The 21,346-nt window shown below is 45.8% G+C and overlaps 1 protein-coding gene across 1 annotated transcript in view; it reads left to right on the top strand.

Annotated features, from left to right (window-relative positions):
- DNAH9 (dynein axonemal heavy chain 9) overlaps nt 1-21,346 on the top strand; it is a 1,695,107-nt gene that overhangs the window by 1,484,017 nt on the left and 189,744 nt on the right. The window contains exon 65 of the mRNA XM_078654721.1: nt 15,805-15,996. Coding sequence (XP_078510847.1) covers nt 15,805-15,996 — 192 coding nt within the window. The remainder of the gene's footprint in view (nt 1-15,804; nt 15,997-21,346) is intronic.

The following is a 21,346-nucleotide window of genomic DNA, read 5'->3' as shown; positions in this document are numbered from 1 at the left end:
GCCAGGATGCCGAGCCTTATGCACAGTGGTAGGGACGGTTGGTGCCTTGCTGTGCCCCCCGTGTGCTCCGCTTGTGCTCCACGTGTGCTTTGTGTTGCCCAGCGCTGAGGTGTGCTGCCCCCCGGTCGTGGCTATGCAGGTGGTGTTTCTGGGTTTATGCCTTCTCTTATTTTCTGGATCAGGAGTGTCCGTTTACCTTCTGGAGCGCCTACGTGTGTTTTGCGCCCTTTCCTCTCTTTTTTTTTTCTTGGCGGCTCCTCTGCCGCGCTCCGGTGTGTATCGGCGTTTGCTCACGCCCGATGCTTACTTTAGCGTCGTTCGTTGTGCTTGTGGATTATATCCCAAACTCCGTCGCCATTGTAATAAAGTGAATAAGCACACAGACGAACTGATATACTTGATCGGTAATCTTTATTCCCGGAGCGCCGGGAGCTTCCACCTCTTAAGACGGTCGGCGCCAACAACCTAAAATGGCCGCCTTCCGTTTCCTGTTACTCCCCTTCCTGTTCCGCGGTCGGAACACTAGACCGCTACTACACGCCGCATTGTAAATGCGATGCATCCATGGAGGCGCAAGGGTTTTTTACGTGACACAAATTATCTAATGCATCTCTGCTAATATGCAGAGACGCGTCAGTTCTTGTAAATCTGCACCTTAGAGTTTCTGTGGCTTCTCAGCTGAACACAGTTTCCACCTTCTCATACAGGCCCAGAGAAGCACAGTTAGGGAGAAACAAACAAATGGATCAATACATTTTTTCAGAAAATACAAAGCAGGGCGACATTGAATACAAATATAACGTCTTCAGAGGGGTAAATATATCTTTATCTATGGTCCTTATAGGACCAAAGAAGAAAAATAAATGACGGTCAGATTTCTCAGGGGTATTATTACATGGGAAGTTGTCAGTTCGTTAAAGCCATACCTCGCAGGAAAACTCAGCTTCAATTGGATTAACTTCATACGAAGCCTCATCAGGATGAATCTATACTGAAGGTTTCTTACTTTTTTTTTTAAATACGAGTACTCTCCCTCCATTAGAGGTGGAGTAATTTGAGTTAGGTTGACCATGTCCCTTCTCCAAATTGAGTGCCATCGCAAAATAGGTGCAAGTCTTATGGTATCAGTCACATATGGTAAACTAAGTTGTAGATGACAAACATAATTAAAGCAAGAACCAGGAAGGGACACGACCCTTTTAAAGAAACCATCCTCTAACTTTTTGAGAGAGTCTATTGAAGCAGTTCCCCAGACACCTACCCAAAATGTTGCGCCGCAGATGGTTTTAGCACTATAAACTTTTTTTCAAATTGGTTTTGATCTCCTTTTTAAATAAAGCTACAAACAGCTATTGTGCTTCGCTCCATTACTAGGGCCCAGCTTGCTTTCCACCATATTTGACCAAGATTGTTTTTAATCAAATAGGGAAAGGTGTCCTCCACACCTAATTTTCGGCTTTCAATATAAAATAATGGAATTCTTTTGGAGGGCCTGCTACTAATACAAATGATTTAGACTCATTTACGCTCAAATCCAGTGATTTCATAGAGCTCACATAGGCCCCTATAAGGCGTTGTACAGCTACCCCAGTCCTAGCTATTAGGACGGATGTATGACGTTACAACGCATACTTTTACCCCGCATGCTGTTACAACGCGGTTTTTACAACGCAAACCTTTACAACGCATAGCGCTTTGGGGTGCTGGATAGTGAATAGTTTAATTTACTATTCCAACTCCAGTCCCCGAGGACACTAGGGAAAGAGTTTGATAGTAAATTAAATCTATTCCCTATCCTAGAGCGCCCCCCAGCGCAATGCTTTGTAATGGTTTTCGTTGTAAAACCTGCGTTGTAAAAGCACTGCATTGTAAAAGTTTCGTTGTAAAGGATGTTTCCCATTAGGACCGTATTGTCCACGTAAGCCAAAATCGGAGGTGTAAGAGTATTAAAAAAGGGGACATCCAATGAGAACCTGCAAGAGCGGCCTCAACCCTATTTGTATAGATCAAAATTAAAATGGGGGCAAGGACTCAGTTTTGTCTAATGCCCCTCATAATCTTTAAGGTTTGTGTGCATTTCCCGTTTTCACCATAATGCACACATACTGTAGCTTGAAAATACAACTGGGGAATAAAGTTGATTAATTCTGCATCAATGCCCATTGCTTTCATAATATTCCAAAGTTTAGAATAGCTGTACATAGTCAAACGTGGCCCTTAAGTCCATAAAGGCCATGTACGTCTGGCCACTCTTACTGTGGTATATTTAGCAATGGTCAGGTTCAGGTTCTAACACTGGTTTATCGTCCCCCTACCCCTTTGGAAGCCATATTTGGCTAGAATCAGGATGTTTTTCTCCGTAGCCCACTCTTCCAGCCTATTTAGGAAAATACAGCCCATCAATTTCGCGGTGCTATCCAGGAGGGAGCTAGGTCTGTATTTCTGGGGTTTTTCTTTGTCTCCCTTTTCATAAATTGGCACAATTATACTAGTTTTCCATGAGGGTAAGGGACCCAACTTAGATATGACATTAAATTCATTGGTTAGGAGTGCCCACAGATCTTGGTGCTCTAAGAAAAAATCAGTAGGGACCCCATCTGGGCCTGGGGCTTTAGTACTGCTGCACTCAACCAGGCCATTTCTTACTTCTTCCAGATTGAATAACAAGTACTCCATTGGGGCTGGGGCTGCACTAGTTGGGTCTTTCGAGGATTTGTTCATGGTCCCAAAAATCTTTTCAAAGTGCGCCACCCAATCATCCTTGGTAACGTGAGTCCAGTGTAATCTCTGTTATTTTTTTTAAAAAAGGGCCCTTTAACCCCTTCCCAAATTCCCTGTAGTTCTGAGTAGATGTTGCCTGTGCCAGATTTTCCCTGGTGGCTTCCTTCAATTCCCTTTCCCTAGCTTTCTGGGCTGATTTATACGTCTTGTGTAGTCCCTTAATCAGGACGTGATCTCTAGTCTTATGAGGATTTTGCACAGGCCTGTTCAAACCATTGCTTTACTGGGGACTTGTTAGGAGGGTTGAACCTAGTCAAGGCAAGTTTGATTTCCCTAAGTTATTCCAGGAACTGTGATAGCAATGAATAAGGGCATAGATCAGGATCTAAACCATGGGTACTCACAAACTTTCTATTGAGGGCCAAAATTACAGTGTGGTTTGTGGTTGAGGGCCGCATTGGTAGGGGTGAGGTCAGTGGGGGACTAGAGAAAAAAGATCAAACCCCTTTAAAAACATTAGAGAATGCGAACATGCTGTATTTCAAAAGCAGATGTAACTACAAAGAGCACATTTTGATAATATTTTTTTATTGGCAGACAATAGCAATCTTAAGAGGTATTGCATAGCCTCATACACACTTTGACCTCAATTCCATCACAGTCAGTCTCTCTCTCTCAATCAGTCTCTCTGCCAGTCAGTCTCTCTATCTCTCTCTCTGTAAGTAAGTCTCTCTCAGTCAGTCTCTCTGTCAGCCAGTCTCTCTCTTTCTCAGTCAGTCTCTCTCTCTCTGTCAGTCTCTCTCTCAGTCAGTCTCTCTCTCCGTCAGTCTCTCTCTCTCTCAGTCAATCTCTCTCTCTTAGTCAGTCAGTCTCTCTCCCTCAGTCTTAGCCAGTCAGTCTCTCTCTCTGTCAGTCAGTCTCTCTCTCAGTCTGTCTCTCTCTCTGTCAGTCAGTCTCTCTCTCTGTCAGCCAGTCTCTCTCTCTCTCTCTCTCTCTCTCTCTGTCAGTCTCTCTCGCTCTCTGTCAGGCAGTCAGTCTCTCTCTCTGTCAGTAAGTCTCACTCTGTCAGTCAGTCTCTCTCAGTCAGTCAGTCAGTCTCTCTCTCTCTCAGTCTGTCAGTCAGTCTCTCTCTCTCTGTCAGTCAGTTTCTCTTTCTGTCAGTCAGTCTCTTTCTGTCACTCTCTCTTTCTGTCTCTCTCTGCCAATCTCTCTCTCAGTCAGCCATTTTCTCTCTGTCAGTCAGTCTATCTTTCCCTCAGTCAGTCCCACTCAGTCAGTCAGTCTCTCTCTCTCTCAGTCAGTCAGTTTCTCTCTCTGTCAGTCATTCTCTCTCTGTCTGTCAGTCAGTCTCTGTCAGTCGGTCTCTCTCTCTCTCTTTCTGCCAGTCTCTCTCTCTCTCTCTCTCTGCCAGTCTCTCTCTCTCCGGGTCAGTCAGTCTCTCTCTCTCAGTCAGTCAGTCTCTCTCTCTGTCCGTGGGTCTCTCTCTCTGTCACTCTCTCTCTCTCTGTCTCTCTGTCTGTCAGTCTCTCTCTCTCTCTCTCTCTCTCAGTCATTCAGTCTCTCTTTCAGTCAGTCAGTCAGTCTATCATTCCCTCATTCAGTCTCTCTCTCTCTCGCTCTCTCTCTGTCAGTCTGTCAGTCAGTTAGTCTCTCTCTCTATCAGTCAGTCTCTCCATCTCTCAGTAAGTCAGTCTCTCTCGCTCTCTCTCTCTGTCAGTCAGTCTCTCTCTCTCTCTCTCTCTCTCTCTCTCTCTCTGTCAGTCAGTCTCTCTCTCAGTCAATCGCTCTCTTTCAGTCAGTCAGTCAGTCTCTCTTTCTACTCTTGTTCCACTTTCTCTCTCTCCACGCTCTCTCTCTCTCCACTCTCTCTCTCACCACTCTCTCTGGAGGGCCATGGGTACATTACCTGCAAGGTCCGCAGGCCGCCAAGGAAGGCCTGCCGGTCCGCTGGCGACCCGTTGGCCATACTATGAGAACCACGGATCTAAACACTTTAGAACTGTTTCCAATTTATTACATAAAATCTGTGGAACTTCTTTCGCCTTATCGATTTGATCCCATTTTAGATGGTAACCGTGCTTTTTAGCCAAAATTGTCTTTAATACCTTTACTGTTGGCAAAATACTAGCTCCCGCCGCAAACATCACTAAAAACAGGATTGCGAGGGGGGGCGTGGTCAAGATGGCGGAGAGTCAGGACTTGCCTCGTCTCCTCTCCTCCACTCGCCAATGTACCGCACCGGCTTGTGGCCCTATTCCACACAGTAGATAGCTGTAACGTATCACACAGCACCCAGGTACACTCGATGACCTACCTGGAGTGCTTTCCTGGGTCTCTGTGACTCCATCTGAGGCTTTTGGACTGGTCCCGGCCTTGGCGCTGGAAGTGGAGCGAGATGCCGGTCGATGTGTCTTCGAGGGCGGGGTCGATGCCCTGAGTTCCCGGAGGCAGAGAGACAAGCCTCGCCGGGGACGCCGGCTTTGACCCAGGCTGTATCCCGCTGCACAAACCAGTGAATAAGGGAGAAGACTCTTAGTGACTCGAGACCCGTGGCGGCCCCTCAGCAGGATTCCCAGCGACTTCACACCGGGCTCCTGATCTGGCAGCAGATTATGCTGATCACTAGGAGGTGCTCCTGCCTTTGGCCCAGCAGGACGCCCTGAAGAGTTGAGGTGGTGAGTCCGGGTGCCAACCCCTCACTCGGCTGGGAACATATCCCCCAGGTCCCATTGGGCACACCTTGGTCAGCGGTGGTGCTCTCTTTGTTGTGCCAGCCGCTCCCTCTGATATTCACTTTTCACAACCGTTAGACGGGCGGCAGTTGCGGCGGCCGGCGGCTGCAAACCAGGCAACATTTTGTGTGCTGCTGCGTACCCTTCAGCGATCTCCAAGACGAGAGGTGGTATCGCATAGGTGAATCGCGGTCCGGGTTGTGTGGTGGGAGGCATTTCGGCCTTCAACACTGTGAAGCACTCCGACGCCCAGCTGTGGTGAATCATGCTACCAGCTGTGCATATAGGGCCCTTTCCTGTGACTTTGAATGGTCGTGACCTCACTAAAACACACTGACCGCATTGGATCTTGGAGTGGTCGGCCAGCAGTTTTTGGCCTCTAGTGGGGCACTTGGCCCGGTCCCGGTGAGGGGGGGCTTACGTTGAGCTGATCGCGAGGGCCACTGCTGACATGACCCTCCTGCCATTGAGGCCTTGGGTTGTGCCAATTCCACCGGCTACAACGACTCTCCCATAAGGCTTTCAGGGTTGGGTCTGTTTTACCGTGAGTACGCCGCACCCGGCCATAGACGTGACGCCCTGGATGGGACACACTCAGACCTGCTCCTTGCGCCACTCTGCCTTCTCCCTGGAGCAGCTTTGCATGGATAATGACCCCTAACTTTGTTCCCCTGCCTCTTTGGGCCTGTCGTAGGTCATTGCAACCTTCCCTGGGCCCTGATAGCACACTCACCTGCACACCTCAGGAGAGCCCTGACGGTCTATTAGAGGGGCATTCTTCCACACCAAGGGAGGCTCCCTGCTGGTGCACGAAGATCAGACCCCTAAGAGAGAGTGTGGGGCATTCAAATTGACTTCCATTGTGCCACAGTGAGTCCTACCACACCCTCCCTTTGGCTGCGAATGCCAAGAGAGCAGGGGTGCCGAATATGACATCCGCCTAAGGCAGGAAAGACAAGTCGGCCACCAGAGAAAAATCACTTAAAGATCTGTTTGCCAAAGCACAAGGAGGAGGGCCCAAGGACACGTAGCGACTGAACCCAATGGCGCAGATGGCGGCCTCAGCAGAGGCACCAGTGACAAGGGCCTTTTTGGAATCCCTCTTCGCTGCCCTGCGGGACAACCTCCAAACCGTAAAACGTGCTCTTACGGCGGAAATTAAAGACATCCGCAAAGACGGTGACGACATTGGGGAGGGAGTGGCAGCTCTGGAAGATAAGAGTGACTCCCGGGACACCGATTTGGAGGCTATGCAACAGGAGGTACTCCACATACATGAAAAACAGGTCGACTTGCAATCTCATCTAGAAGACCTTGAGAACCGCTCCCTTCACCACAACATTAGGATCCGAGGGGTGGGTACCAATGAGGAAGCCGGCGATATTTTTACATATGTGCATGAGCTCTTCAATCATATCCTGGGCAACCCCCCAGACGTGGATCTCAAACTAGACCGTGCACATAGAGTAGGCCCTTCCAGAGCAGCGATGGCACCACCAGCCGACATCCTGGTTTGTGTCCAAGACTTTCACACCAAGGCGGAAATCCTGGGTGAGGCCCGCCTGCTCCGGCAGATTTCCTTTTGCAACCAGAGGCCCCCCCCTTTACCAAGATACTGCTGCCATCATGCTCCAGAAACATAACAACTTTCGGTCCATTACCGAGGTCCTCCGCCAACGCGGCATCGCCTACTCCTGGGGACACCCGTTTTGTCTGGTGTTCCGGCACGACGGCAAACTGTACCAGCTCCGCTCCCTGTCTGAAGCAAGCAAACTGCTGGGGATCACTCTCCCAGAGGACCCGGACGGGGGGGGCGCCCTGACCCCGGACCCAATGATGGTAGACCGAAATGACAGCAGCGAAGAAGTTGCTGCCACATTCACATTCATGCCACGTCCGGACCCCGCAGTGGTCAAGATGGAACAAATGGCCGCTCAAGAAGACTTACCGGGGGCCCTAACCAAGGCGTCTACCGGGTGACTGTACCTGGTCATCAGGATGTATCCTTTCTTCCTGACTTTTGGGGGTTGGAGGGGAGGGGGTTTGGTCTAATATAAGCCACACAAACACCCAACAGATTTCTATTCTGATCATTCTTGGATGACGGACTATGACTGTGTTTCGGATTCATTTGGGTGCTTGTTGCGCCTTGTTTTCTATTTTATTTCAGGTATTTGGGGTCTCTCTTGCATCTCTTTATTCACTCTCTCTTTTTCTTTCTTTCCTCTCCGGAGCAAACCCCCGGTCCACAGAGTGCCCTTATGCTTCTGTTCCCACATCAGTGAGACACGGAGTCCCCCCTAAGCCCCATCAGGGCTCGGGCCTGGCAGAGGCTCTTGTTTGGCGTTGCTTCCCCCCTGAGGTCTAGATGCCGTTGTCCCCAGTTAAAATTCTCACTCTCAATGTGAGAGTACTCAACAATCCTGTCAAACGGAGGGCACTCCTATCATACTTCGAGAGTACAGGGGCAGACATCTGCCTCCTTCAAGAGACACACTTGCTCCCCAAGGATTGTCACAGACTCCCGTCCCGCTCCTTCCCGACACAATGTTTTTCCTCTAGACCCACTAAGACTGCCGGGGTGGCTATCCTGGTTTCAAGGGGCTTCCAGGGGAGAGCGACACAGAAGGGTGTGGGGATCAGGGGTAGGCTACTCATGCACTAATTTACCATAGGGGGACACACCTTGACAATGGGGTCTATCTACACCCCTAATGACGGACGAGAACGTTTCCTACACAATGCACTCACTGAGGTGACGGCCACTCATGATCGACACATTCTGATAGGGGGAGACCTTAACCTGATGTTAGCTAATGACATGGTACAGATCAGAGCAGCGTACCACCCAGGTTGGTGCTCTCTCCTGTGCAGGGCTTACCAGACTACGAGATCTGGGCCTTTCAGACCTGTGGAGACACCACCACCCTCAGTCACAGGTATTTTCATTTTACTCTAACGCACAGAAGACATATGCCAGACTGGACTACTTTTTAGGCTCAAAATCTCTTCAAGACACCACATGTTCGGTTGATATACTGGTGGTGACACTATCTGTTCACGCCCCAGGCGTGATCACTTTAGCCCTTCCACAAATACAGCGGCTGACCAGGCACAGGCGGCTTCGGGACACCCTACTACACCGGCCAGACACAGTCGTTCAGATACACCGAGCTCTCGATAATTACTTAATGCATAATGATAATCCTGACAGAGCCCTTTCCACTCGGTGGGAGGCCGTCAAGGTGGTAATTTGGGGAGAAATCACATCCATCTCATCCGCTGACAACTCGGATCGCAAGAAGAAACGGGAGGAACTGACACAAGAAGTATGAGAACTCGAACAGATTCACCAACGCACCGGGGCCCGAGCGTCTGGAGACAGCGGACCGCGACTCGGACGCAACTGGCAGCTCTAGACCGGGACAATGCAGAATTCACCACGATGCGCCTACGACACTCCTTTTATGTTGGTGGGGACAAATGTGGGCAACTACTCGCGCACAAGCTTCGAGAGGTTCGGCAGGGAGAAGGGGTTCGGGAGATTACACGGGAACACTGCACTCAGATGACACAGCCATCGCCGAGACAGTCCGCGATTTTTACGCACAGCTCTACGATGAGCAGCACACGAAGAAGGCAAATATCGATGACCAGGCTCGTCTGCCCGTTCTCGCGCCGGAACAGCGGACCCACATAGAGTGAGAGATCAGACCAGAGGAAGTCATATCCGCCATCGTTCGCCTGAAATTGGGCAGGTCACCGGGCCCCGATGGCTACACCGCGGCCTTCAACAAGCAGTTCTGCTCCACGCTTACCCCTTTGCTCACCCAGCTTTTTAACTCTTTTGCGACGCCATGGGCGATCCCCTCCTCCATGTTAGAGGCGGTGATCACCGTCATTCCCAAGCCCGGGAAAGACAGCACGACCTGTGGGTCATATCGGCCCATTTCGCTATAAAACATTGACCTGAAACTATACACAGGGATACTAGCCGCGCGGCTGGGACCCTACATGCAAGGGCTTGTGGACCCCGACCAGGCTGGGTTCATTCCACAGAGACAAACAAGTGATAACACCAAACGGGTCATGCCTCTTATAGAAAAGGCTTCCCGCCATCCCTGGTGCCTACAGGCTTCTAACCATTGACGCAGAGAAGGCCTTCAATCGGGTCCACTGGCCCTATCTCGAGCAGGCACTGATACACATCGGAATAGGAGACAAAATGCGAACACACATTTTTAACTGTTACCGCTACCCCACAGCTACAGTGCGAGTCAATGGTCACATGTCCACGCCGTTCCCGATACGTAGGGGTACGAGACAGGGCTGCCCTCTGTCGCCCTTGCTCTTTGCCTTCTACATGGAACCTATGGCACAGAGGGTCAGGGACTACCCCCAGATCACGAGTATTCGCTTTGGTGGAGACATGCACATCATAAGTCTGTATGCAGATGATGTGCTGGTCACTCTCGTGAACCCCTTGGCTGCCCTGGGGACCTTCCCGGAGGAATTAGACTCATTCGCGAGAGCTTCCAGCTTCAAAGTTAATTTAATGAAGTCTATGGCGCTGAATTTCTCCTGGCCTACGCAAGTTCAGTCGGACCTCCAAGCCCGACACCCCCTGCAATGGTCCGATGAGACAGTACCTTACTTGAGCATTCAGTTTGCTCCAACTTTGCAAGCCATGCAGAAGGTCAATAACTCCCTCCTCCACACACACATTCGCTCCACACTACAGAGATGGAAACATTACCCAATCTCGTGGCTAGGTCGTATAGCGGCGATTAAATGACAATTCTCCCCAAAATTCTGTACCTCTTTCAGACACTTCCTCTGACGCCCCCTAAAGGCTGGCTACAAATGGTACAGTCAGACTTCTCCCTGTTCATCTGGCAAGGCTGTAGGCCGAAAATGAAACAGTTAGTGAGTTTCCTCCCGCCTCATGAGGGAGGCCTCGGAATTCCAGATCTCACGCTTTAGTACTACATCACGCAGTTACGACACTTAGTCAATTGGAGCTGAGCCGAATCCGAGAAACACTGGCTCTTCCAAGACCGGGCAGTAGCCGGTACATCCCTTATGAAAATTCCCTTCCTCCCGAATCCTCACCGCCAACCCAACTTATACGCCTCACAGGTGACTCGCACAACCCTTGAGGTCTGGGATCGGACCAACACACGACACGCCCTGACGACCTTCCCTTCTCCACTCACCTCCCTCTTCGATAACCCGGACTTCAGCCCCGGTATGGGATTGCAGACCTTCTCGCTGTGGAGAGAAGCTGGTTGCCGAGCCTTAGGCCTCCTATTAGACAAAGGCGATATTATACCCATCTCCAACTTAACCCCTTCCATGCTGGTGACGAACCCCAGCCGTCACGCTCCACCGTGCTCGTGTGCTGATGACGGCTGGGGTTCGTCACGGCCCGCCCTGTTCGTTCGGCGGCCGCACACAAGGGGAATCGCGGCCCCACGGAAGGGTTTAAGGCCGATTACGGCCTTCCTGAATCTGAGTGAATGCCCTACTTGAAGGTGTGACACTGGGCCATGCATCCTGACAATCAAGCGCAAGCGTCTAGGCTTCTCACCCAGTATGAACGATGGCTCATCACAAAGTCCTCAGATAAGAAGTTAATCTCAGACTTATACAAACTGCTCCTTTCCAGATACACCCATACCTATCACACTGGAAGCGCGTTAGACGGACCCTTAGCTCCAAGAAATGGGAGGGTGCATGCCACAGAGCGGGCCACACAGTGACACAGTGACTCACGTCGGTCTAACCAAAACATTCGCCAAGCTAGTATACTATTGGTACTATACCCCCGAACAACTACACCAAGCCGATGCCACTCAGAGCCCAGACTGCTGGAGGGGGTGCGGGAGGAGGGGCACACTGACTCACCTTCTATGGGAGGGTGAACATCTCCAGACTTATTTGACACACGTCCTGGATGAGATCAATAAATACTTGGATACAGAACTCCCTAGGTTCCCTGCGTATGTTTTGTTGGGGGTGCCCCACCCACTCACCTATCCCTCGAAATCTAGACGAGGGAAACAGATAGCTATAGCACTGTGCCCAGCCATCCAAAACATACTGATACACTGAAAGACAACCCAACTGTGGCACATGCTAGGCATGGAAAAGATTTAACTCACTTTGGCCAGGAAGGGCACCTCTTTTGGCGACCTTTGGCAGCCGTTCCTTGCCATGTTAGCCCCAGAATTTTGGGAGTTATATTGCCCAAAATATTTACACCTCCTGCACCTCACCACACCTAGACTCCACCACATAGTCTACCCTAGTCATGTGCACGACAACATGTCCAATGTAGTTCTATTTTGTAGTAATGGATTGTGGAGGTGGGTTCTTTCTTCGTTCTCCTTTTCTTCCCTGTTCCTATTGGATGGTGGGTGGGAAAGTTTGGGTATGTGTTTGTCTGTATTTTCAATGCATCCAATGGCCGACCCGGTGGGCCCTGTGTGGCTCGCTCCTGGTCTATTTGTTCCTTGCATTGTTCAATGAAAAAGATCTAAACCTAAAAACAGTGTTGCGTGGCCATTTAAAGTTGGAAAGTTTAGTGTCTGTTTGCTAAATGATTCCTCGAAGAGACTCAGAATCTACTACAAAATCGATTGTAGACTCATACTCACAACGGGAAAGAGTTTTTACACAACCCCCTGTGTCTGAATCTACCTTGTTAATTATTTCCAGATTCCAAGTGGATAGCATCCTATTTAGGCTATTACCCTATTTATTTATTTATTTATTTTGAAGGTCTTATATAGCGCGAACAAGATCCTTGCGGATATCAGAGCGCTGATGTGTAAATGATAAATTGCATCACCCTCCAGGTCCATTAAACCGCAAACTATGTCCATTGAGTGTTTACATTGAAGGGCATTAAAATCACCTACCACAGACTGTTAATACATTTATTTTGCAATGCTCCACTGATTTTATCAATCTCTTTATCCAATAGAACTATCACCAATTACATATTCCCACCAAAGCTGGTATTATAAATGTTTATCTGAAGGAAGTACCAATTGTTTTCTCCTTCAAATACCAAAAAATGAAAATAGGGAGATGGGCATTCAAGCTTGTATACAATGTATTCGATATTAAAGTCAATAGACCACCTTTACCTCTACCTGACCAGGCTGGGATTGATTCCGCTTGATACGATCGGTATCGGTCTATAAATGTAGGATTTATTGTCGAAGTCTCCTGTAGACATAATATCTCCTGTTCCTGCCAAATAGACATCCACTGTGTGTTACCCATCTTCAAACCAAGGCCTGCAACATTTCAGGTTGCAATTTTGATCGATGGTTGACATTGACACCTCTGGAGATATTGCTCCTCTTTGCTTTTTTGCCTCATCATCATCGACTAAGTTATGATTTAGAACACTAGGGGGCAGTCAGTCGAAAGACTCTAGGTCAGTCAAAGGGGCAAGCGATTCTCTGCCCATGTCATGTTCTAACAGGGCTACCAGGACCTTGAATAGCAAAAGGGGCAGGACAGGCCATATCAGTAAGTCCTCCCACAGACTCAGTGATCTGAGTACCGGATAAAAAAAAATTGAAAATTCCCTTAGCAAATTCCTTACCACATACTGGGAATCAAAATTGACAACTACACAGTCCCCAATTACCTCTTTTGTGGAGTGGCCCACCCATCACACCCTGCTTGCCATAATGATATGTCTATCCAAAGTGCAGCCCCTTATTACATGAGGTCTTGCATGGGACGACATCCAGTAGAGTATTTTAGCAATTAGCTGTTCTGTTGATTCCATTTGGCCCTCTCTCAGCTTTGGAGCATTTACCAGGACCTAAACAAATGGTGAGGCAAGTGGGGGAGATCTAATGTTTAACACTGTTTCCCACTTTGCCCTGAAGCTCCCATAGCTGTCCTTGATAGCTCTTCCCTACTCTTCCCTCCCTGATTTAATTATAACCTAATTATAACTTTAATTGACAAGAGTTCTCATTGACCCCATTATATTACCCCCTGCAACGTTTTTTTCGGAACATGAAAAGGTCAAGGAGGGGTGGGATAGGATAGAGGGATGTGGTACCAGCTGTGGGCTCGGCAGTTTAGATAAGTCGGGCACAATTTCCCCCCCTATGGTATTCCCACATGTAATCCCATCTTTAATGAGGCTATTTAATCTTTCTTCAATTCTCACCAATCTGTGGATTAACGGCTGGAGAAACAAACAGACCATGTTTTCTAATCTAATGTATAAATCCTCGTTTGTTGACAACAAGAAGTCATCATCAGACGACGAGAAGTCCATGGTCTCTGCCTCTGGGGTGGTTTTGATTGTTCTCAGGACCTTCAGATTTTTGGCTTTGGTTTCCCAGCTCCTCTTTTCCTCTAAAACGCAGGCTCTATTATAGAGGCTGAAGATACAAGAGACCTAACTTAAATCAAAGTTTCTGAGGGGCAATTGGAAGGTGCACAGAGGTCCTCCCTCGCATCCATTACAGGCTGCACCTCAGGGTTAGCTGCTAACAAGTCCGTACCTTTCCTGCCTTCCTCCAGTGAGAGGTGGTGCTCTGTCAACTCAATCTCTTGTGACAGAATGTTTGCTGCCCTTGGTTGGAAGGAATCGAGGGTATTAAATATTCCCCCTCCTGATTTTTAGTCTGTCACCTTACTCTTACCGATTATGAGTAATCCCCTTCTTTGGTGGTCCAAGTTGTGAACTCTCCCAAGAAGCACAGCTTAGACGGGAGGCCCAGCTCAGACATATCCTGGCGAGGACGGGTGTGGGCAGGCCTGCCCTTGGCCCAGGCTTTGCCGGGCAAGGCCCGGGCACGTCCCTTGCAGCTGGACCATGGCGCACTTTTATGCCTGGTAGCAAGAACAGGAGTTGATGGGAGCTGTAGTCTCCCCAGCAGTGCAGTAACTTCGACACACAGGCTTCACCCTGCAGAAACAAGCATCAGGCATCAGGCGAGTACTATCCCTGTGGGACCGCGGCACACTTTTATGCGGGGTAGCAATAGCAGGGGTTCATGGGACGGTAGTCTCCCCAGCTGTGCAGGAACTTCTGCGCACAGGCTTCACCCCCCGGGTGGGCAGAAACAAGCGTCAGGTGGGTCTTGCAGCTCCTTGACGCTCCCTTCTACTGGATTCAATATAAGGATTCTTCCTAATTAGTACGAATATTCTTACTTGCCCCGGTACACTTCTCTGCTATTGAATGAATGGGTAAGGGGTTTCCCATTACCAAGGACAATTGTCCTCATAACTGTCCTCATTAGTTTGCAGGAGGGTACAATAACTGGATCCATTAACCCTACAAGTTTTGCAATATCCACTGTACAATAGTCACACTTCTTAATTTGTTATTTTTTTATTTTTGTCATTCGGAATGATTTTATGTTTATTCCGAAGTGCTCTGACACCCATGGCACTCTTTCCAGTTCTATACCATGTAAAAATGAATAAACAAATAACATATTTGATATGCACTGAAAGAGGGTCCTGATGATTGTTCACTGCTTGTCTGAGCTCGATTTTTAATAAGTTAATTGCGTCTCTGTCCCAATGCCAACATATGAAGCTAATTTCCTGGTTTTGTTGTGGTGGGAAGGTGCTATCAGACATACTAGTAAGCTTCTTGCCGATGGAGGGATTTCAATTATCATGGGTTAACACTACTAGTCCATTGTTGGTTGTTATTTAGCCTTTGGAACATCATTGATGCTATTGTAATGATGAAGTATTATTGTCTTCTTGTATCCAATAAGAGTAGTTGCTTTGTATCTGACATCGCTGTAATGCAGTTTAATGGATAGCATTTGTTTATCCAATAGAAGAGATGGTTGAGTATAAGAGTACAGATTTTTAAGAGTGTGTTCTGGAAAAGCTGCAAAGCAGTGGAAACTACTCTGCGATTACCCACACTGGCATGCCCCTCCGCATCAGCCTTTCCTGAAACCCATGCAGTGCCTGAAATAGAAACGTAGATATTTTAAAAAGGTAAGGGGATCTGCCCATACCCCTGCCTAAGTGAAATGCCACAGACTTGACCAGCTCTGTCTTTGCATTACACTACATTTTCAACCTTCTGTTTTTCCGATGCCTTTTCGAAACTGCTGTGGTAAACATTACCTCTTTGTAACTGCGAATTTAACCTCAAACAACTGGTAAGGTGTTGTTTCAAAAAGCTGGAGAAGGAATATTTTCCCAAAACGCTTGGCTATAGTGTGCTGTGCCACAGTTCTTTAGAGACGCCTTCTTTGTGTACGCTAAAAACTTTACACAATATGCAACATGATCTATCTGGCTTCTGTGACACCATTTGCCATCCATGTTTCTTCAGGTCCCTTACGATGATCTGCGCTATCTCTTCGGTGAGATCATGTATGGTGGCCATATTACCGATGACTGGGATAGACGTCTCTGCAGGACCTACCTGGAGGAGTACATTAAGCCAGAAATGATGGAAGGGGAGCTCCTCCTTGCCCCAGGATTCCCCATTCCAGGCAATATGGACTATAATGGCTATCACCAGGTAACACTTTATTTCCATCACTCCCTTGGCTGTTCTTGGACAATGTGTGGAAAATGTTAGAATGTGTTTAATTTAATAGTCGGTGTAATCATCATTCCCTGTAATATATTTCCTGTTGCAGATATTTTACATTTCATTTGTTATTCGAAACCCCGTGTTTTTTGCTCAATAAAATATAATTAGCTTGAACTTGAACTCGGAATGGAGGCAAAGAAATGTGCCTAAAAATATATGTATATATATATATATAGTCAGGGAAGAGCAAAAAACGGAGGGAGAGAAGAAAGGCCAATAGAAGAAGAAACCAGCAACAAAAAGCAGCAAAAGAAACAACAGAGGAAACCATGGAAAAAATAAACAGTATTGATACACATGAAGCCAGTGAAATGACTGTAATCAATCTGACAGATCTAACGTTGAACACCGCTGAACAACAACTATTGGCTCTAGGCCTCTCCTTCTGCCCTCAGAGCTCATTTAACTACTCAAAATCAAAAGTTGATATCTACAAAAGCGTGAAAAAACTAAAACTAACGAAGTTTCATGCTCAAACCAAAAAAACAACAAACAGTGAAGACACTTCCACTCTATCTGACCCCCCAACACAAGAAAACAAGGAAGATGCAAATAGAGAACAGGGGTCACAGGAACTGACTGATACACTTTATGATTTGATGCAGGAAGTCAATCAAACGAGTGGAACTTTGACTGACAAAACAACGTATAATGTCATGGTACCATGCAAAACTCCCTTTAAACCACCTTCATCTTTCTATCCATTGATGCTGAAAGATACAATCGATGTATTCCAAGACCAAGTCATCAAGGACTTAAAAAACTTAAATAGGTCAATAAACAAAGAAAAAAGTAAGGCCAAGAAAAACATAAAGGAACTACAATACCATCAACTTATGACAAAAATTAAGAAAGACAAGGAAGTAGTGGTAAGAAACGCCAACAAAGGCGGAAACGTGGTTCTGTGGAAAAGGGAGGATCACCTCAAAGAAGAAATGAACCACCTAACAGACGGAACCTACTACAGAACCAGCAATAAAATGACCTGGAATGTAATCCAATCTTCATTTCGGGTCAAATTGATGGCATGGCATGAAATGGGCCTCTAAGAGACTGAGGAATTCAAGTACCTTTGGATATCAAGCCCTACAATCCCTATCCTGTACTTTATACCAAAAGTACACAAGGACAGCACAAACCCGCCGGGGAGGCCAATAATTTCAGCCAAGAATAGCCTTTTTGAAAACACTTTAAAATACGTGGACTTCTTTTTACAAGAACACGTACAAAAACTTGCCTCATATATTAAAGATACAGGGGACTTTTTGTTTAAAATAAAAGACTTTCGTTGGCAGAATGATTATCTTTTAATCACTTTAGACGTTACCTCACTCTATACGTCCATCAAACACAGGGATGGACTACAAGCATTGAAGCACTACTTGGCAAGGAGAGGACAATCTTATAAGGAACACAACAAAATGATTGTCAGCATGGTGGGATTGTGTCTAACCAACAACATTTTTATGTTCCAAAATGTATTGTACCAACAATTACGCGGTGTTGCCATGGGAGCCAGCTTCTCCCCCAGTTACGCGTGTTTACCATGGGCTGGTGGGAGGAGCTGTTTCTCTTGGCAAACTACGTGGAGATACTAAAGAAACATATAAAATGCTGGTGGAGGTTCATAGATGACCTGTTCCTGGTTTGGCAGGGTAAGGTAGAGGAGGCAAGAGAGTTCATTGCTGCACTCAATATAAATGAACTTAATCTTAACTTCACAGCAAACATCAGTAAAACCAGTGTAGTGCTTTTAGATGTGGAGGTACTGATCAGTCAAGGCAATGTTGAGACCAAATTGCACAGGAAACCAACAGCAGGGAATGCAATTTTGCATGCCAGTAGTTCGCACCCTAATCACCCAGTGCAAAGTATTCCTTATGGTGAGCTACTACGCATTAAAAGAATCTGTAGTAATGATGAGGCACTAAAAACAGCACAACAGGAGTGTATTGCCAGATTCAAATCAGAGGTTACAGTAATAAATGCTTGGAAAAAGCCTTAACGAAATGCAATTTGGTCATAAGGAAAAAACTAATGAACAAACAGCCAAAACAAGCCACTACTCCAGATGAAATAGTCAGTGATTTTAGATTCATTCTAGATTACAATCGTCAAGAGGTAGTAGTAAGAATTTTTTTTAACAAAACTGGCACCTCATAAAACAAGACCCCGTAATTGGCAAAACAGTCCCCAAAAAACCCTCAATAACATACAGGAGGGGAGTTTCCATGCCATGAAAGATACTCTGGTGGAGAATGATCCATGCGGCACGCCAACCAAGGGATCTTGGTTGGCACAAAGAAAAGGTTTTTACAAATGTAAAATATGTAAAGCGTGCCAAAATGGAGTGTCCACAACCGAGTACACCACACCTTTTGGAGGGCCAAACCTGGAAATAATAAAATACTTAAACTGCAAAACGGACCATGTGGTGTATGTGTTGGAGTGCCTTGCAATTTAAGATATATAGGTAGTACCATCTTGCCTGGCCATAAAGGGATATTCCAACACATACGAGCCATAAAAAACCACGATCAGGCATATCCGGTGGCACGCCATTTCCACGAAAAGCATGAGGGCAACCCTAAAGACTTAGAATATTTCTTTATTGATGCGGTTTCAAGGAACAAAAGAGGAGGGGAGAGAGAAAAATCCCTAAGGATATTAGAGATGCACTATATTCTTAACTTAGATAGTAAGCATCCAAACGGGCTGAACAGCTAGGAAGAACTGCATGCAAGTCTTTAATATAAGGATAGGCGGCCCGATCCAGTGGTTGTGTCAAGTCCTCCAACAAACAATATGAAATGCAGAGTCACTGGATGAGGTACATGAACTAGGATCACATGAGAAATGGGACTCAACATAAGAAACCACCTTCAAATTCTGATTAATTAGAAATAACACATTCCCTCTAGATAGTTTTTAAAGTTACCAGGGTTTTAATGAAGCACAATCAGCACTTTTTTCTAGATTTGCACAGCTGTTTTTTGCACAAATCCTTTCCTTTAGAGTAAGATTGAAATGCTCAAATTGCCAAATCGAGTTTAAACACTATAGATCTAATAATTATAAGGTCTGACTCCTAACCAAATTGCAAGTAGAGTCACAAATGGATTTATCCTAATACGTCTAATTTTAAACTCTGCTGGGTAGTACAGAGGTGTGTATACAAAGGCTAAATGAGATTTTTATATAATATCATAAATGACAGTGAATTATCAATTTTTCCATATTTATTTATTTATCTATGAATTTATTATATTTATGAGCAAGGGGTATTTTAAATGTATATTTACATGCATTTGCACTTTTGCACATTTGAGCGCATATCCATGTTTATAATAGCATATAGATGGGTATTTATATTTATATTTGTATTTATATTTATATTTATATGTGAATATGTTGTTGTTTTTATTTAAATATATATATATATATATATATATATATATATATATATATATATATATCCGTATGGGATACTTTGAATAAGATGTCTTGAGTGTAGACTACTAGCATGCAATACTGCAATTACTGTTGTGGGTCTTTTGTGTATTTTTGTCTCACTTTTACCCTTTTCAATATATACCTCTACATCCAGGAAAATACCTATTTCCGCACTTATATTTGCGGTGAACTGCAACTTAATTTCATTTTGATTCAATTCATCAATAAACATTTTGGCCTCTGCTTCAGAACCATGCCATATTAAAAACACATCATCAATATAGCACCACCAACATTTCACATTATGTTTGAGGGTGTTTGCAAATTTTCTATGTAGGACCAGTTCCTCCCACCAGCCCATGTGCAGACAGACGTAGCTGGGGGAGAAACTGGCCCCCATATCAACTCCCCGTAACTGTTGGTAGAGAATGTTCTGAAATAAAAAAGATATTGTTATTAAGGCAGAAATCAATCATGTCAATAAGCATTTTGCTATGCTGTTCATGTACAGCTGGTCTTTTTCTGAGGTAATGTTTGACTGCCCTCAAACCATCTTTATGGTCGATGCTCGTGTATAGAGCTGTAATGTCCATTGTTATCAATAAAAAATCAGCTTGCCAAGTCGTGTATTTTTGCAAAAAAGTCACCAGTGTCTTTTAGGTATGAGGGCAAAGATTGAACAAATTCTTGGAGGAAAAGGTCTATATACTGAGAAGTGTTTTCAGTTAGACTGTTGTTGGCGGAAATGATCGTGCGACCTGGTGGTTTGGTAGGATTTTTGTGCAGTGTGGGTATAAAGTATATTACCGGAATTGTAGGTGTGTTGTTTCTAAGGAAAAAGTATTCATCCTTACTGATTAAACCCAAACTTCTATAAGCCATCAATTTACTGTAAAGTTATTGTATGTTGCTTTAAGGATAGATTGATCAGTTCTACGATAACATTGGCGCTCTGTTGAAAGCTTCTTTGATGTAATCTTCCTTTGCCCAAATTACTAAATTGCCGCCTTTGTCTGCATTTCTCATGATGATGTCTTTCTTGTTTGATAATTTCTTCATAAGTAGCTGATATTCCATTCCCTGTTTGTTCTTTTTAATGTCTTTGGTTTTATTGATTTTGTGGTTCAGCAGTTTCAGACCTGTAATGACCTGTTCATGAAATAAGTCAATGGCATCCCTCGGCATAATTGGGACAAATGATGAACGTGGTTTAAATATTTTTCTTTGGATGTCGCCATCAGTATTAGTCCCAGTAGCTGTGCTATGGTCATCCAATCTTGTCGTTGTCTGTGCCAGTGTCTGGAGATCTCTGAGGAGCAGCATATCGTCATTTGATAAGCAAAACAGCAGGGGGAGCAGGAGAGGGGAGGCGAATTGTCAACTTCAACACTATTTTCTTTGTCAGTTGTGCTTTTAAGAAGATGGAACTTTTTAAGTTTTAATTTCCTGATGCCTTTGAAAACATCCATTCTCATTGCTTCATAATCAAATGAACTTTCAGGGCAAAAAGATAGTCCCAAAGAGAGTAGTTGCAACTCTGCTTTGTTAAGGGCTACAGTTGATAAGTTTGTCACTGTGATGTTACCGGCATTGATCTGCTCGTTCTTTACTTGCGATTCCATTGGCGTGTTTGGTATCGCCTGGTCGTTTCACCTTTACTTTGCCCGTCTCCTTTCTCTGCGTTTGCGGGTGTCATTTTTGTTTGTTGTCTTTTTGGTCGCAATGTTTGCTTCCGCTCCGCTACTAAAAAATCCAATTCTTCTACAAGTGAAATTGCCATTGGAACCCTTTTGTCTCTGTTCTCGCTCTCCATCTCGCTTTC

Source organism: Lissotriton helveticus, chromosome 7 (genome assembly GCF_964261635.1).
Source record: "Lissotriton helveticus chromosome 7, aLisHel1.1, whole genome shotgun sequence".
In the NCBI taxonomy this organism is placed as follows: domain Eukaryota; kingdom Metazoa; phylum Chordata; class Amphibia; order Caudata; family Salamandridae; genus Lissotriton; species Lissotriton helveticus.
Note: the sequence above shows the minus strand (reverse complement) of the source record. Positions and strands in the feature narration are given on the sequence as shown.